The sequence below is a fragment of the Pinus tabuliformis genome, chromosome 6, assembly GCF_031772625.1.
Source record: "Pinus tabuliformis cultivar Carrire ecotype Pingquan chromosome 6, CPIR1, whole genome shotgun sequence".
Lineage (NCBI taxonomy): Eukaryota > Viridiplantae > Streptophyta > Pinopsida > Pinales > Pinaceae > Pinus > Pinus tabuliformis.
Genome location: NC_142292.1, coordinates 1,523,138,434 through 1,523,154,454, shown reverse-complemented (window position 1 = coordinate 1,523,154,454; position 16,021 = coordinate 1,523,138,434). Strand labels below are relative to the sequence as shown.

General features: G+C 40.6%; 1 protein-coding gene across 1 annotated transcript in view; it reads left to right on the top strand.

Annotated features, from left to right (window-relative positions):
* The first annotated feature begins 336 nt into the window (after positions 1–336).
* LOC149264514 (15-cis-zeta-carotene isomerase, chloroplastic-like) overlaps positions 337–16,021 on the top strand; it is a 71,038-nt gene continuing 55,353 nt past the window's right edge. The window contains exon 1 of the mRNA XM_089428218.1: positions 337–920. Coding sequence (XP_089284344.1) covers positions 465–920 — 456 coding nt within the window. The 5' untranslated portion in view covers positions 337–464. The remainder of the gene's footprint in view (positions 921–16,021) is intronic.

The following is a 16,021-nucleotide window of genomic DNA, read 5'->3' as shown; positions in this document are numbered from 1 at the left end:
AATTCCAATATCCACCTCGGTAAGTGGAAGAGCTTTGAATCCACCCTTACGAATGGCTGCGAGATGGGATGTTGTTAATCAAAAGACGAGGATTTTTCACGGTGCCAATTTGACAACGGGTTAAAAAATTCAAGAACACAGTAGATAACTCGAGGACGAAATCATTAGTTATTCCTACCCACTAACTTTAATATAATACCCATACAATACAAATAAGCCATAGCTCGATGCATACAACCCGTTATTTTTTTTAAAATACTATCCTGAAACTGTAGGGTGACGTGGGGTCTATAAAAAACATAGATTTCGTGGGAAAACAAATAATTATATCACATCATGAAGCCTGAAGTGGCGATCACAGTGCAAAGGCACTTGCAATCGTGCCCTGACAGTGATGGCCAAAGGCCAGCCCTCTATGGGGATAAGGTAAAACACTGGTTTTCACAGGGATAGTTTGGGCAGCAATGGCAGCAATTTTGCTGAGCACTCCAGCTCGAGTATCTCCCGCTAAATATAGCCCATATTTATCAGCCCGCCATCTGTTCCGACAGTCTGCCAAGGTAGAGAACCTGAAAATCTCTAAAATCCATAAACCGAACCACTACAGGCTTGCCTGCAGAGCTCGGCTGAGTCCAGAGAAATCAGAGGAAAAAGCAGGATGGGAATTGAACAGCGGTTCAGTTTCCACCGAAGGCAATGACGCTACAGACGCCCTCGCGGGGGAGGACGCGGCAGACGCCCTCGTGGGAGAGGACGCTGCAGCCTTTGATGTCGGTAACCAGAAGGCCTTGTCCTGGATATATTTCAGTGCAATTCTCGGGGTCGTGCTGGCGATTTTGTACGTTGCGTGGATCGATCCCTCGACTGGCTATGGAGGCGCTTACCTTGATGGCGTTTCTTCGTTTTTCTCCAGTCACGAGGTAACTTCTTATCCCTGACATTTCTTGCCATTATGCACGTTTTTTCTTAAAAAAAAAGTATCTCTTTAATTTTAGAGAAATTTCTCTATTAATAAAAAGCATCTCATAAAAAACTAATTTACAAATAATTGACTATAACACCTGGAAGGAATGAAGAAAATACAGGGAACAATGACAAATAACTAAAAAATAATTTGTATGCCTTTTGAAAATCCTATGAAGGGACATCCATTTTTTCTCTTTTTTAGTTTTTAAAAACCCGATGTTAGACATTTTGCTTCTGAACTTGGGGACTACGATAACACATGTACCTAGTGGTTGATATCCAGGGATGGCAAATTTGGATTCTCTCTGGATAGGAACAAGGCAAATTCGATTAAATCCTTCCTTTGTCAGAAAAAGGTTGGCGAGGAATGGTTCTCACGGTTGCAAAGATATATGTGACAAGTATGCAAGGAAGTAGCTATGATTTTGGCAGTGGACTGGCTTGCTTTTATTGCAATTTGACATATGATTCGGGATGATTATTTGTTTAAATTAGGTTTGGATGCTCATGGACATATTTGAAAGTGTTATCTCCGAAACCTACACTTCAGGCGACAAAGCCTTAACCACAAGTGAGATCCCAGGGGTAATGAAGAAGGGCTGCCCACTGTTGCGACGATAGCTTCTTCTATCTCTTTAGGCCGGCTCTCCTCTGGCACAATGGGGGAAATCCTAGAAACAACTAAGTCAAATTTATGTTCACATGAAAGGGTTTTTTATTTAGCACAAAATCGGATTTATGATAAAAATAAGTGTATTTTTTTTGTATTTTATCAGGTGTTTGAAAGAGAGACTAGTGCCTAAACCAATCCAGGGCATATGGAGTCAAGAGATCAGATTTAGAGGGTTGTTTTTATCAGTAATAAAGGCAAATGGAGCTGCAATAGTGTGCTACAGCCAGCCCTAATGTGTCGTTAATTAATGCCAAAATTTCCTTGGAGGGCCCTTCCAAAGGCGTTCCTCTTAAAGCTTGCTATGAGGGTGTGTCTTACAATGAAGTATAATTTCTGCAACAACTCTAAAGATGATAGATGCAATATTGACATAATAAAAAATAAAACAACATAGGAGATTGAGAGATGAAAGTCCACACCTAATTCCTTCTATTGCAGTAGAGTAACCCTTCACAAAGATTGCTGAAGCAGTATTTTTTGCAAGCAATTTTCAGCTTCGACTTTCAGCAATTGGAGATAAAAACATGAGCTGTTATCTTCTAGGCTTGCTGCGGCTAGGGTATATTCATACCACCCTTAGGACAACGTATAGGCTTCCTTTTGACAGTGTCTTAAGATCTCTCCTTAGACCCTTCATGACTGTATATTATACTTCTTCATAGGGCAACATAGGGCTTCTCCATAGGGCAGTGTAGGGCCTCTCCATAGGGCTGCATTAGGGCTTCTCCATAGGGCAGCGTAGGGCCTAGGGCACTCCCTCTAGATTAGGGCAGCGTTATCCCTTAGGATCTCTCCTCCTACTAAAACCCAAAGACAAGTAGAGGAAGAGATCCCAAGTATGTGTCGAAATGACTTGAAGGCCACCTCTATTTATACTAAAACGTTGAGCACAAGTGGGGTTTATTTTGTTGCTAGTTGACGTTGACAAATAGTCCCATAACACTAATAAATTCATATCTGCATGAATACTTATCGGAATTGGATGATCTTTAGATCAATCCTACACCTCTCGACGAGAGGGATCCAAGAAAAATATCAGCTGCCATTAATAAGATGGCCCACATGGAGTTTGGCCCTAGTTGGCAATTTTAACACTCCCTCTGAACTAGGGAGAACTCCATTCGTTGATTCATATGTCCGACTGTACTATCTTTGCCATCAGTGCCCTGCACTGCTCTGCTCTGCTTTTCCCTGTTGAGCTCTGCTCTGCTGAACCATGAAGAAGAAGAATTGATCGAGAATGTCTCATACCATTCTCTACTGAACCGAAGTCAGTTTCATTTGAAGAGAGCGTGTCATATCACTCTTACTGACTCGAAGTCAGTTTTATTGATCCCAAATCAATATCACAAGAGAGTGTCCCAAACCACTCATACTGATCCCAGATCAGTTGGAGGTCATCCTAGCATAGGGAGTACGGTAGATACAACGATGCGTCCATCGATAGTACTACGATGGTCCCTAACCCCATTTCCCTGCTCATTCAGCAGATGAGAGGTACTTCCCATGAGTCCCAGATCGCATGGGTAGGATGCCTCGACAGGAGAACTAATCATCCCTAGTCCCACAGGAGAATTAATCATCTTGTCCACAAGAGAACTAATCATCCTATCCCAAAGTTGCCATGGGGTATCATAGGGGAAGGCTGAGCCATTCACCTTGTACACAACGCACCATTAGGGGAGGGTGAGTCGCCCTATGGTCACGTGTTGCTCCAGTAAGTACCCCAAGTTCCCCAGAGCTCCCAGAGCTCAATGCATGCAACATGCAGGACCCTTATAAGAAGGTCTCTCAACGACTCCAAGTCGTTCGGGAAAGTCATAGATTTGACCTTTCCTCGGGGCTTTGACAAAATGTCTACGACCTGTACATCAGTCTCAATGCATGGAGCCTCCTCGCTCATCGACTTACTATATCCCAAATAAGGTAGTATCTGATGTCTATTTGCTGGAGCAATCATCGAATACGGGATTCCTCAATAATCAAATCCCCCCTGGTTGTCAGAGAATCACAATGGTATTTATCATGTGTACAAACAACTCACTGAAGAGCTTCCACAACCAGGCAACTTCACACGAGATCATACTCGTAGCTATGTATTTGGTCTCGGCGGTGCTTATAGCAACTGACTTCCGCTTCCTGCTCATCCATGATATTGAAGCAGAATCCAAAGAGAACCAACACTTAGAAGTGCTCTAATGATCCTCCACACTGCCTGCCCAGTCAGCATTCAAATAATCATGCAGCTTCATTATTCAAAAACATTTTCCAATAGCTTTGCAATATGGAATTTCTTTCCCAAATTCTAGAAATCGATTCATCATGCCATGATACATTATTTCGGGCTTCATAAGCCTTCTTTCTCTAATTTGGATCATTAGAGGCTCATCACTTGTCACAAGTAGATCATCAGGATATAAAACCAAAAACATAATCAATATTAAAGCCATACTTTGGAATTCATCATCCCAACTTCATCAGATAACTATCAAATCTAGACATATCTGGATTGCAATGCTCTAAGCACAATGCCTTGCTAAGCCAACATAATCATCCTTACATAACTCAATGTTGTACCTGTTATCCTCTACAATTTCCTAGGCTGAGGAGGAGATCGAAAGAGGGAACCTCAAACCACTTTCAGTTTCAGTAGCTAGCCCTATTGAACCAGAGAGGGATCTCTCTAAGGATTTGTCAATGAATAACTATAAAGAACAAGGTTTTAGGCTAGATATATAAGTTTACTTTGAGTATTTGTGAATTAAGGGTTTTTAGGTTTGCTGGACTAGGGTTTAGAGCAGTTTATTAGGTTTAGGCTTCAAGTATGCAGAGACAAGTATAAATAGGAGCTAGATATCAGTGTGTTATGGTGCAATTGGAGTGTTTGTCAATGTAGTATAGATTTGTGAGCTTAAAAGAAACTAATGAGCATGTGAAAGCATGAATTCATTAGCTTTAGAAGAAAGGAAACACAAGTATGAATTCCACATAAACAGAGCTTAAATTCAAGATTCCTATCTATAGGAAGAAGATAAAGCATGTAAAGAGAGATGATTTATCCATTAGAAACTGATAGAAAGAGTAAACAAACACCATAGACTCACTGAACTAGAGTTCCTGAAATATAGCTGCAACTGCTCCTGTATTAGCTGAAGAGAACATAAACATACAAGCCTTCTCCACAAAAGTCCAACCCTTATCTCTGAATGAGAAATGCTATATATAGACTCAATTGAACCACTTCCCCACCTTCAGGAGTTGAATTCCTAGGTGGTGGAACTGTTTCCAAGATTCTCTCTACGAACAGGTGAGAGTGAGAAGATCAAATACAAACACTTCTTTTAGACTTTGTTTTGGATTTTGCTTCCTTAATGAGGCCTAATAAACCATAAAAACAACCTATCATGTCTATTTATTTCATGATTACATCATCTAACCTCGAACTAACTTCAATTACATCAAGAGTTTTGACTTTGACCAAGTCAAACTAAAAACTAGGAAATTTACACAGTGAAATTTAAATGAAAAACACAGAAATTTGCAGAAGCGCAACGTCGACTTTGAGCCCACTTTAAGGTGTCTTCCTGAGGTCCAAATGAAGATCTGAAAGAACGATCAACTAGCTTTTCAAGTCTAGTTTCCAGAACACCTTGAATTTTTGAAAATGACCCATGGGAAGGCCTTCAAAAATTCATTCTCCCAAGGTGTCTTTAGAAGCGCAACGCCTGTCAAAAAGAGGGGCAAAATACTGATTTTTGACCCCTTTTTCTCAAAATTTAGGCCCTCTTTGAGAAATCTGATGAAATGGGTTTTGAGAGGACGCCATGAGATTTCCAAAACTGCAAACCATTTGTGATTTGGATGCTTGAGGAAAAAGCGCAACGCCTTGGAGCTGCGCTTTTGTGACTAGCTAATTTTTTGAATCAGGCACCAAAATAGCCAAAAAACCAAAAATCCTCAAAATTCCTTCAAAATTGGTCATGAGCTGCAAAATGATGGATGTCATGCCCTCATGGATGCTTCAACAAGCATCTCTAAGTTATCCATCTCATTTTTGTCCTTTAGATTTTCCTTGAGCTTGTTTTCCAACTGTTTGAGCTTGACGTTACATATCATGTTTCTGGTTTGATAGTGACGTGCCATGTGCCTAAGTAGTTGGTTATCTCTGTTGACTTTGTCAAGAAGCTTTTCCAAGTGGTCATTGACCTTATCTAAGTGACACTCCCTGTCCTCATTGATTTCTAAGGCAATTTTGTCCTCCATGTCTAGGTCTTCATCTAGCAAAATGTGCTCTTTCTCCTCTTTCAATGCCTTCTTGAGTCCCTTGGTTCTTGGCCTCTTTTTCCTGCCTTGTTTTTCAGTTTCCTCAGGTTCACTAGGCTCCAATACTGCTTTGCCTTTTCCTGCTTGTTGCAACATCTTGGACTGCTCTTTCTCCATGATGAGCTATTTGGCCTTAAGCTGACTGTTTTCTTGCTCAAGGAAGGAAATGATGAAATGAGGGAGTTAGGGAAGGGAGATGATGATAGGGGAATTTTGGGAGATGGATAGGGGTTATAGAAAACTTAGGAAGTTTGAATGGAGTGAAATGAGAGAGAGAAATGAGTAGGAGAATTTAAAAACAGTCCTACTAGGAAATTGTCCAAAATGATAGGTATGAGCTAGGGTTTGTGTAAAGGTGAGGTAAACTGAGGGTAGATGAGTTAATTAGTGAATGATAGGGTGATTTATACATGTGCAGAGGTATGAGATGACAAATTTACAATGTCATAACTAACAAAACCATCATTTACACTAGCCTTGCAGCATGAAATTTCTCATAAACCCTAGATGAAGAAAACTCACATTTGCACTTACTTTGCCAAAGGAAAAAGGTGAGTTAGATGATAATACTTACTTGTGAATAAGCTTAGAAGAACAAAAAGTAGGAATGAAAGCTCAAATTTGAAATTTGGGTGAGTTTGGGCAGTTTTCGGGCTACTCCGTCACAAGTGCACAACAGTTAGCAGAAGCACAATGCAGTTCATGGAAGCGCAACGCCACCTCCAGAAGCGCAACGCAGTTCATAGAAGCGCAACGTCGTCTTCCAACCAACTTTTGGAGGCCTTAAACGGCTCCAAATTGCGAACTTGATAGCTTGTTGGAAAGCTCTTGAAGTTTGCTACAAGATGGACTCATCAAGAATGTAATTTGGACACTCCAGTAGGGAGAAAAATTGATTTTCCCAAGGTCACTCCAAAAACCCAGGGTGTCTCTGACAAAAGCGCAACGCCAACTTGCAGAGCACTTTTGGATGCCTTCCACTAATCCAAATCACTATCTGAAGGTACCATTGGAAAGCTTAGGATGTTTGCTACACAATAGAGTCCTTAAGCACTACCAACACCTGCTCCAAATCCCTGAAAATCTGTCTTGAAGTCAAACTATCCAGAAGTGTAACAACTCTCTTGTTGCAAGTGTAGTTTGGGCATTTCTCTCAAATCATAATACCTATGCATAAACTGAAGGAGATTTTTGTTCCTTGGACTATAATTGACAAAAAACTCTTTCACTTTTGTAAAATTCTTCTCCATTTGGTCATAAACATATTTTGAAGCAAAAATGGCCTTATGAGAAATGATGAGATGAGGTAGTGTACTGCAATATTGTTTTATTTGAAATAAAACATTACCTTTATCTTTATTTTGCTTTCCCTAAGCTGCTAACTCCCTTTACCCACTGAATTACATGATGGACATGTTTTTGTTTTGACCTATGGTATCATGATGACACATGGAGTGAAACCCTAGACCATGACCTAAAATGAGGAATTTAACCATTTCATGACCCAAGACACTTAAATGAAGATATGATACCTCGAAGAAGACAATGACCATGATGAGTGATGAATACCATGAGTAAGTGAAGGGAGCAGCAGTGACCTAGACATCAATAGCCAGTGACCAAATTTTTATTTGAAGGTTTACTGAAATGACAAAAATTTGACTTGACACCCTAACAACACCTTGTAAGAGCATATTTGATCGCTGGTGACAAGCTGAACTGACTGACACTAACAATACCATCAATCAACAAGGTCAACTCATCAGAGTTTATAAGCCAAATCACGACCATTATCAAAGTCATCATTATCATAGTATTAATACTTTCAACTAGGAGACAGGTGGAGCTCATATCAAGTCATGACTTCATCATGCCAACAAGTCATGCATTATCAATCCGAACTTGATTAAGTCATTCTCATAATCATAATATAAGTCACCTTGTCACTAGGTGCAAATGCATACACCAAGGATGAGTCATGCAGGTTCTATTTTTCATGCCAAATCACAACCATCATTATTTCAACCATTGTGCTAAGAATAAGGAGGCCAATCTCCACATACCCAGATAAGTCATCATGCCCTCATAGTATTGATATCAAGGCGAATCAACAATCATCAAATCAAATCATTAGACATTAGGTCAAGTGCATATTACTATCGTAGAGAGATCTATAGTCAAAGCACATCTCAATCATCAATTCAAAGTTATTGTCAAGCATCATGACAAAACACTTTTCATATATACTAGTAATGCCAAATCATGCCAACCTCTTGTAGCACAAACATAGTGACATATCTATATGTATGTCCCAGTCACCCGCAAACACAAGTTCAGTCTGCATGTTCATGTTATTGCAAACATTCAAGCTTTTCTTGCTAGCAGATCTTGCTACAAATCTACAATACATATGTGGTATTGACATCTTCCAGGTGACTATCTAATTTCATGCACAATACTTTATTATATGATCAACAATTTAACTCAACAACTTAAAAAATCAGTTAACAGTGGTAGAATATGTCAGGGACATCATGATTCAGAGTTCAGACAACTTCATAAAGCTTCAGATGATGGTCAACATCAGTCAAACCTCTGGTCACTCTCTTTAGGTTAGCATGGGAGCGACTTTAGCTACATGGACGCTGTCTAGGCCTTAGCATGAGTGCGTCCAAGGATGAAATCTGCGAGATTTGTGACTGCGTCCGGAGAAAAAACCCTAATTTATGTATAGGCTTCAGATCGAGGACAATACTGCCAGATGCACATAAATCATACTTCAACAACATAGAATACAAATAGTAATAAGGGCAAGAATCTTGAGAAGAGATTCTTCCTCTGACTGGGGATCTGCATCATTTATCTTCATTCATGTAACCAACTAGTCTCTACTAGAGTCATGCAACAACAGATCTGTTAGATCATAGACATATGGCTATCAGTATTATGACATCAATCTTTCATCGAAGGTTAGACTCAATGTTACTTGGGAGCGGGAGCGGGAGCGAAAACGGGAGTGGGAGCGACCATTTTCAGAAGCTCCCGGTTTGGGAGCGAATCTGGGAGCGATTTTTTAAAAATATATATATTTTTTATATTTTTTAATTTTTGATACATATATGTCAACAAAAACATGTAGAATGATGAAATAGACATAAAAAACATAAAAAAACATAAATTGATCATTGAACCATATCACATCAATCATCTAGAAATTATAATCGTCATCAACCATGTCCACAAGTTAGTAAAATACATATTACAACTGCAACATATTGAGTCTTATAAATCATGATTCATCAAATTCAATATTAAAGTTTCAACTTCAAGCTTTCAGAATTGAAAATTCAATAACATTTATCATCATTGATCACCAAAGTTGTACTTGTAAGCTAAGTTTAACCATTACAAGAAGTAATATCGAAGATATTTCTAAGTCCTAACTTCTAACTGTTAACATGATATGAAATGTTAAAAATTTATAAAATGAAACATGAATAATGAGATGAAATGAAACAACTTTAGTCTTTCACAAAGCATCATATTCATAATTCACAATCATTACCAATGAGTTATAATTGCCAAGGCCCAACTTCAAACTTCAAATTTTCGTTGTCACAGTGATATAATGTTTACAAAAAATATCATAATGATATGAAAGAGTCAAGAGTCAAGAGTCAAGGACTCAAAACTCAACAGTTATGAAAACTAAAGTCTAATAGAAACTAAAAAAGACAAGTAAACTGTAAATCTACATGTGGCCCTTGCCACGAGAGTCTCCAGGAGTATAAGCAGGTCGTGGTGGTCTTTTAGGAGTCTCCCGCACAGACCGACGACCAGAACTAGAACCTCCACGCGAGGGTGTAGATGGAGGTGGCGACAACAAAGGAACAAGACTCGGACCTCGAGCACTGCTACTGGATGGTGGAGGTGGAGGTGGCATGGCTGCTGCAGCTGCTTCATTTTCATCCCTTACAAGTTCCTCTTCTAGTTCTTCAATATGTACAATGCCATCCTCCAAATTGTCGTCCTCTGGGTGATTGTCCCAAATTTTATATGTGGGATCCTCATTAGCCCGATCACAGTAATGACTCAACAATCTCAAGTTGTAGTGCACATAAACCAAGCTTTCTGCTCGGTTTTCGTTGAGTCTGTTTCTTTTCACATTATGTATATAACTGTAGGTGCTCCAACACCTCTCTGCAGAAGAAGAATTTACAACCTGTGAAAGAACTTTTTTTGCCAATTTTGGCAAAAGTCCGTGGCCGCCATATGTTTCCCACCATGTGAGAGAATCAAATTTATCTTTGTCGTCCATTGCATGGAAGTTACCATACAAACCAGTGCCACTGAAGTATCTGCCTATTTCAAGGCGCACAGCTGCACATTCCTCCCTGTCAGGCACCAACTTTTCTAATGCTTCCAGATATCCTTTAGTTACCTCTTGATCTAAATGGGGTTTGGTCCTAACCCCACCCCCTGCTGCAGGTTGGCCCAACCAAGATGTAGAGTAGTATTTTGGCGTAAGGATATACGCCAAGCAATGTAGTGGAAGGTTAAGCCTATTCCACCGTTCACACACACAATCATGAATCAGTTTGTACAAGTTGGGATCTCTATTATGAACAATGTCTTTTATTTCCCCCAACATGGTATCCATTTGCTCATACACCTCGCCAATCATTGGTTTGTCTGTATCTGCAAACCGAATCATGTGATAAATTGGCTTGGTGAAATCCAATACCTGCCTCATAGTTGTCCAAAACTGCCCATCAAGAGCAACCTCCTCCACTGTTTCAAAACCTGCCATGTCAGCTACATTTGTAGCCCTTTCCTTTAACACCTGCCAATGTGGACTTGATACCATGCTAGCTAATGCCTCTCTTACCTTCAAAAGGCGCCTGAAGGTGAGGTAATAGCTACCAAATCTAGTCCTCGCAATCTTCAGCAACTCCAATCTCGAGTGACTGCGGAAAAGGCCATGGGTATTGCTATGATTTGTAATAAATTTTATCATTTGTTTTCCTTTCTTGTACAAATCACCAATCCATTGGTATTGTTCATTTTTGTTTTTGACAATATCATGCAACAGAAGGTTCAATGTGTGAACCAAACATCCAGACCAAAATATGTTCGGGTATTTATCTTCAATAATTGCTCCCGCTGCCTTACAATTAGGAGCATTATCAGTGATGACTTGGATGACATTGTATGGGCCAATACGCTCAATTGTTTCAAGTAATGCTTCTGCAATGTTGATAGCGGTCTTGAACTTGTCTGAGTAATCATGTGCAGCTAGAAAGATGGGACCACTAATAGACATAGCAAGAACACTTATCAATGGCTTGACTTTTACATTTGTCCATCCATCAGATACAATGGACACCCCATTGTCAGTCCAAGAACTTGTCATTTTATTCAAAGAATGTGATATTTTTGCTTTTTCATGATCAAGGCCAACAGTTCTTGCCTTGTCATACCCAGGGCTCTTGTATCCTTTAGGGGCATCATTTATGGCAGAAACCATTTCGTGCCAATAAGGTGAGCGTAGAACATTGAATGGTATCCCACATGCATAGAGGAACCTGTAAACTTTTGAATCCACATCATTCCTACACCCCTCATCAAGGAAATCTGATATGGTTCTACGCCTTAAAGATGATGACCCTGTGCCTCCATGTCCATGTCCATTGCCTTGGGAGGATGCTGAAGGAGTTCTTTGTGATTGTGAGGCTGGTTCAAAGAAACCCCTTGATCTTTTTGTTCTGTATTGGGCGTCCTCCTCTTCCTTTATGTATTTGGCTCTATCTGCTGTTGACACCGCTGCACAAGTTTTGATTCCTATTTGTTTCTCTCCATCCCATGGCCTTTCCCCGCAGAGGTGTCTTCTAGCACGGGTGTATGAACCTGTGTAATCAGTGTTGCAATGGGGGCAATGAAATTTAGTGGTTCCACCCCCTCTCCCTGTTTCAGCCCTGTGAACATATTTCCACAATGGAGTTTGGTCTTGTTTAGTTTTTTGAGGGTCATGTTCACCCTCCTCCACCTCCTCCTCACTGGGGTTTTCACCCATTTGACTTTCTCCGGCTTCTTCATCCCCCTCTTCAGTTTGGGGCCCCCTCCGTTTCCTACTCTCCAGCACCATAATAACCATAAAAGGGACCAGGAAGAGGAAAATGCCAATAAATATCGCCAGGTCCATGGTGTTTGATGTTTGTAGGGTTTTGAGTCTTGAATCTGCAAATTAATTTAATTTATTGGGATTAATTAATTTAATTTATTAATTTAATTTAAATACATGATTTTTAAACAGTTAAACTCAAACAACTAAATTAAATCAACTAAATTAACTACCTAACCAGCTAAACTAACTAGATTACTAAGTTACTTACCTCTGCAGGCTTGCTCCTCGCTCCTTGGCACTTGCTCCTCGCTCCTCAGCACTTGCTCTTCGCTCCAATGCTCTTGCTCCAGCTCCAAAATTGCTCAATGAAGTTATAATGAATGTTTTTTGGCCCATTGGCCTTATAAAACAATTTTTTTTTTCTAAATTTTTTAATTTTTTCGGGTCCGGCGGATTTTTTTTCCGCCGAACTGCTCCTGGCCCGGCTCGATTCGCTCTCGGAGCGATTTTTAATGCCCGGGAGCGATCGCTCCCCAATCGCTCCCGGGCATTAAAAATTGCTCCGGGAGCGCGGGAGCAATCGCTCCCTGAGTCGCTCCCTAACAGACCAGGGAGCGCAAATTTTTTTACGGGAGCGCGCTCCCGAAAATCGCTCCCGTCCCGGAGCGATTTTCGGGAGCGCGCTCCCGCCCGGAGCGCGCTTCGGGAGCGGGTTCGAGGGGGGGGGGGCGCTCCCCCGCAACATGGGTCCCCCGCAACATGGGTTAGACTCAAAGCAGTGGATAGATGTAGCATCATATCTCAAAGATTATGAACACAATAACATTTTCTGTCAAGTCACTCCATCAATATCTAGTTTAACCATATGTCATCAAGACAAAACCACAGGTAGTAAGAGATCTAGAGCCAAGGTGCTAGCCTTCTTTATAAGATCAAGATGTCCAACAGATAGATCATAGATGTTAGCCAAACATCAAGAGTATCAATGTATGAACACTAGATAGCCTTGTAGAATTCAAGAAGGTCAAAATGTTCAACACCAAGTGCATAATTTCATCATAGGAGACATATATCCAAGTCACTTTCATATGCATGTATGAGACATTAAATAAAGAGGCATTCTCATCATACCTTAAGGCTTACCGAGCCAATCGCTGAAACACAACATACTATGCATACCTTATGGTATTCATATATCTGAGCACCTACTCATTAGACATAGGTCGCTAGAAGGACTTTGTCATCTTTTCATCAAGTACCTCTTTGTCTCTTTCCAGATCTGCATCTCAAAATGATCCTCAAGAAGGATCTACTCATCACATCTCATCAAGGAGGTTAGAAACATCCATATACTCAAATACATATGCAGGAAGTACAAGCAATAAACATAATCATCAGATCTATAAGTCTAACAAGTAAGAAGCATCATAAGTCAAGAAATATTTATCTTCAATGAGAGGTGATCCTCTCCCTCTTGAACCAATCTTCAAGATCCATCAATGTCCATGGTCCATATACCAATGTTGCCTTAGGGCTTCATCAAATCTCCCACAAGTGCTTGAGCATCTTCACATAGACCATGCTAGAGTTTCATACATCAAATCTCAAGTCTTTGCCATAAACCAGGGTTTTCTCTCCAACCCTAACCTCATATAATCCATCAAACCCTAATCATCAAGATGCCTAGGGTTTTCTTCAAACCCTAGAATTCTTTTAGGTCTCCACCATCCTCTTCATGCTTCCATAAAAGGTGTCATCATCGGGGTGATCTCCATGACTTTTCTTCAGCCCAACTCTGATACCATGTTAAATTTTCTTAGGGCGACATTGTTCTTTACTTTGATAATTGCATTTCACCGTTAATACTTTAAGTTCACCCCATATCATCGTTACATTATTCATATCTACACCATTATACATCAACATATGCAATTACATATAAAGAAACAACATCACCATCATCATAAATGCAGTGGAACATAAAAGGAACAGTATAAGAAAGCATGCACACACATAGAGACACCAGGATTGGTCAGAGACTAGGGCAAAAGCCACTATGGGGAAAACCCTTGCAAATATTCTTCTTTTTAGATCGTCATCAAATGATGTAGCAAAAGAGAGTACAATGATTCTTAACTTTATCTATGCAGTAAAACAATAATGATATCTATGAAATAGATTTAATCATGCTAGGAATTTGAACCCTCATACTGATGGATGTAATGTGCTGTCACAAACTGATGTCAACTGCCGTATACTGCTGTCACTGTGCCAAACACCGTTGTTACTGTCAATGAGCCCAATACATATGTTTGCAGCAGAAACTAACAAATCAGATTTACAGATCTACATATCTGTATAACAGTAGAGAGAAACCCAGATCTACCATATCACTGAAGTCAACTGAAGTCAAGATGTCAAACCCTAGATCTGAATTCGGGTCGCTCTCATCAAAACTGTCTGTGTGTGACTGAAACTCCTTGGTCGCTCTCTCGATCAATGTATGCGGGCGATTGTGACTACACGGTCTCTCTCAGGAAGTCTTTATGTGTGCGACTGTGGCGTAATACATTTAAAACTCAGAGTTGCTCCCTTACTGTTGTTGTGCGAGCGACCGAGATGTCCTGGTCTGTCTTAGGACCAATCTGTGTGAGCCACCGAAGACCGATACCTCTAGATTTGTCTCTTAAGCCATAGTCGCTCCCATAAGCCTCTGTGCCATTGTCCAAGGGTCTATAGTCGCTCTCATTGGCTTATGTGTTAGCGTCCAAGGATGAGAATGCTATGTTCTATGCTAGCGACTGAGATCTAGAAGACCTTAATCCAGAGCGAACCTTTCGCCTGTGATTTCGGACCCTTGAGCGAACTCCTTCCGTCGTACCCATGCGAACCAAGACAAAAGAGAAGAGAAGATGTGTGCAAATGATCTCGAGGTATCTTCTATTTATAGGCTTTCCTGAGGGTTCACTTGGGGTTAAGACTGACCCAAGGAGTTACTCATGTGGTTAGGGCCGACCCATTCCATATTACATGTATGAATAAAATAATTCATAACTCGACTTTCGCTTGACCAAATTGGGTGATCTTTAGGTCGATTTTGGTCCTCTCGAAAAGAGGAATCTAATGCGATCATGATCTCAGTCATTTGAGCGGTCCAAGGTAGAATTTGACCGCAGTTTAAAAAATTAACAGAGTTCATCGCCCACCGGGGGTTGAGACAATTATGGATTCCTGAATGATAATGGAGGCTCATCAAGGGCTATGTAGGAACTAGGGTGATGGCCATGGAATAGGGTAGAGCTCGTGTCATGGCTTTTGCTCACGTGCTAAATTTTTTTGTCTCGACCATCTTTTGCATTTTGTGGTATAATTTCTTGTTGAATGTGGCCAATTATGCTTTTTTTCCTTTGCTTTTAGAAGCATCAACCTCTGGGCATCATTCCAGGCCCGAACCAAGGTGTGGGGCAAAGGGAGGGGGTGGCTGACCCTATGTGGACCCAGTTGGGAGGAGAGATGTTTGGGGGTGTAGTGAGCGAAAGGGAAGTAATATATGCAAATCAGGGAGTGGAACCACACCCAAAATTGGGGTTTCCCATGTATTACCATCCTTGAAGCCAATAGGTTAGTAAAAGAGATCCCACGGGAAACCCCAAAGAGACCTAGGGGACACAAACACAAACCTAGACCACTCTTTCTACCAAATCCCCCCATTAATCCATGCCCAAAGCTTCCATGATAAATAAACTGGAATACTCAATTTCCAAATAACAAGACATACCTTTAGGTTTGGGGGCTTGCTTTCAAACATACGATCATGACAGATGGGTGAGGGACCACATGGCTGTCTCAGGTGGCAGAGAAATGGCACATCGAGCTAGTTGGCGGCTGCAAGGGGTTGCTAGTTGCTGGCTGAGGACCATCTTGGAGAATTTTTT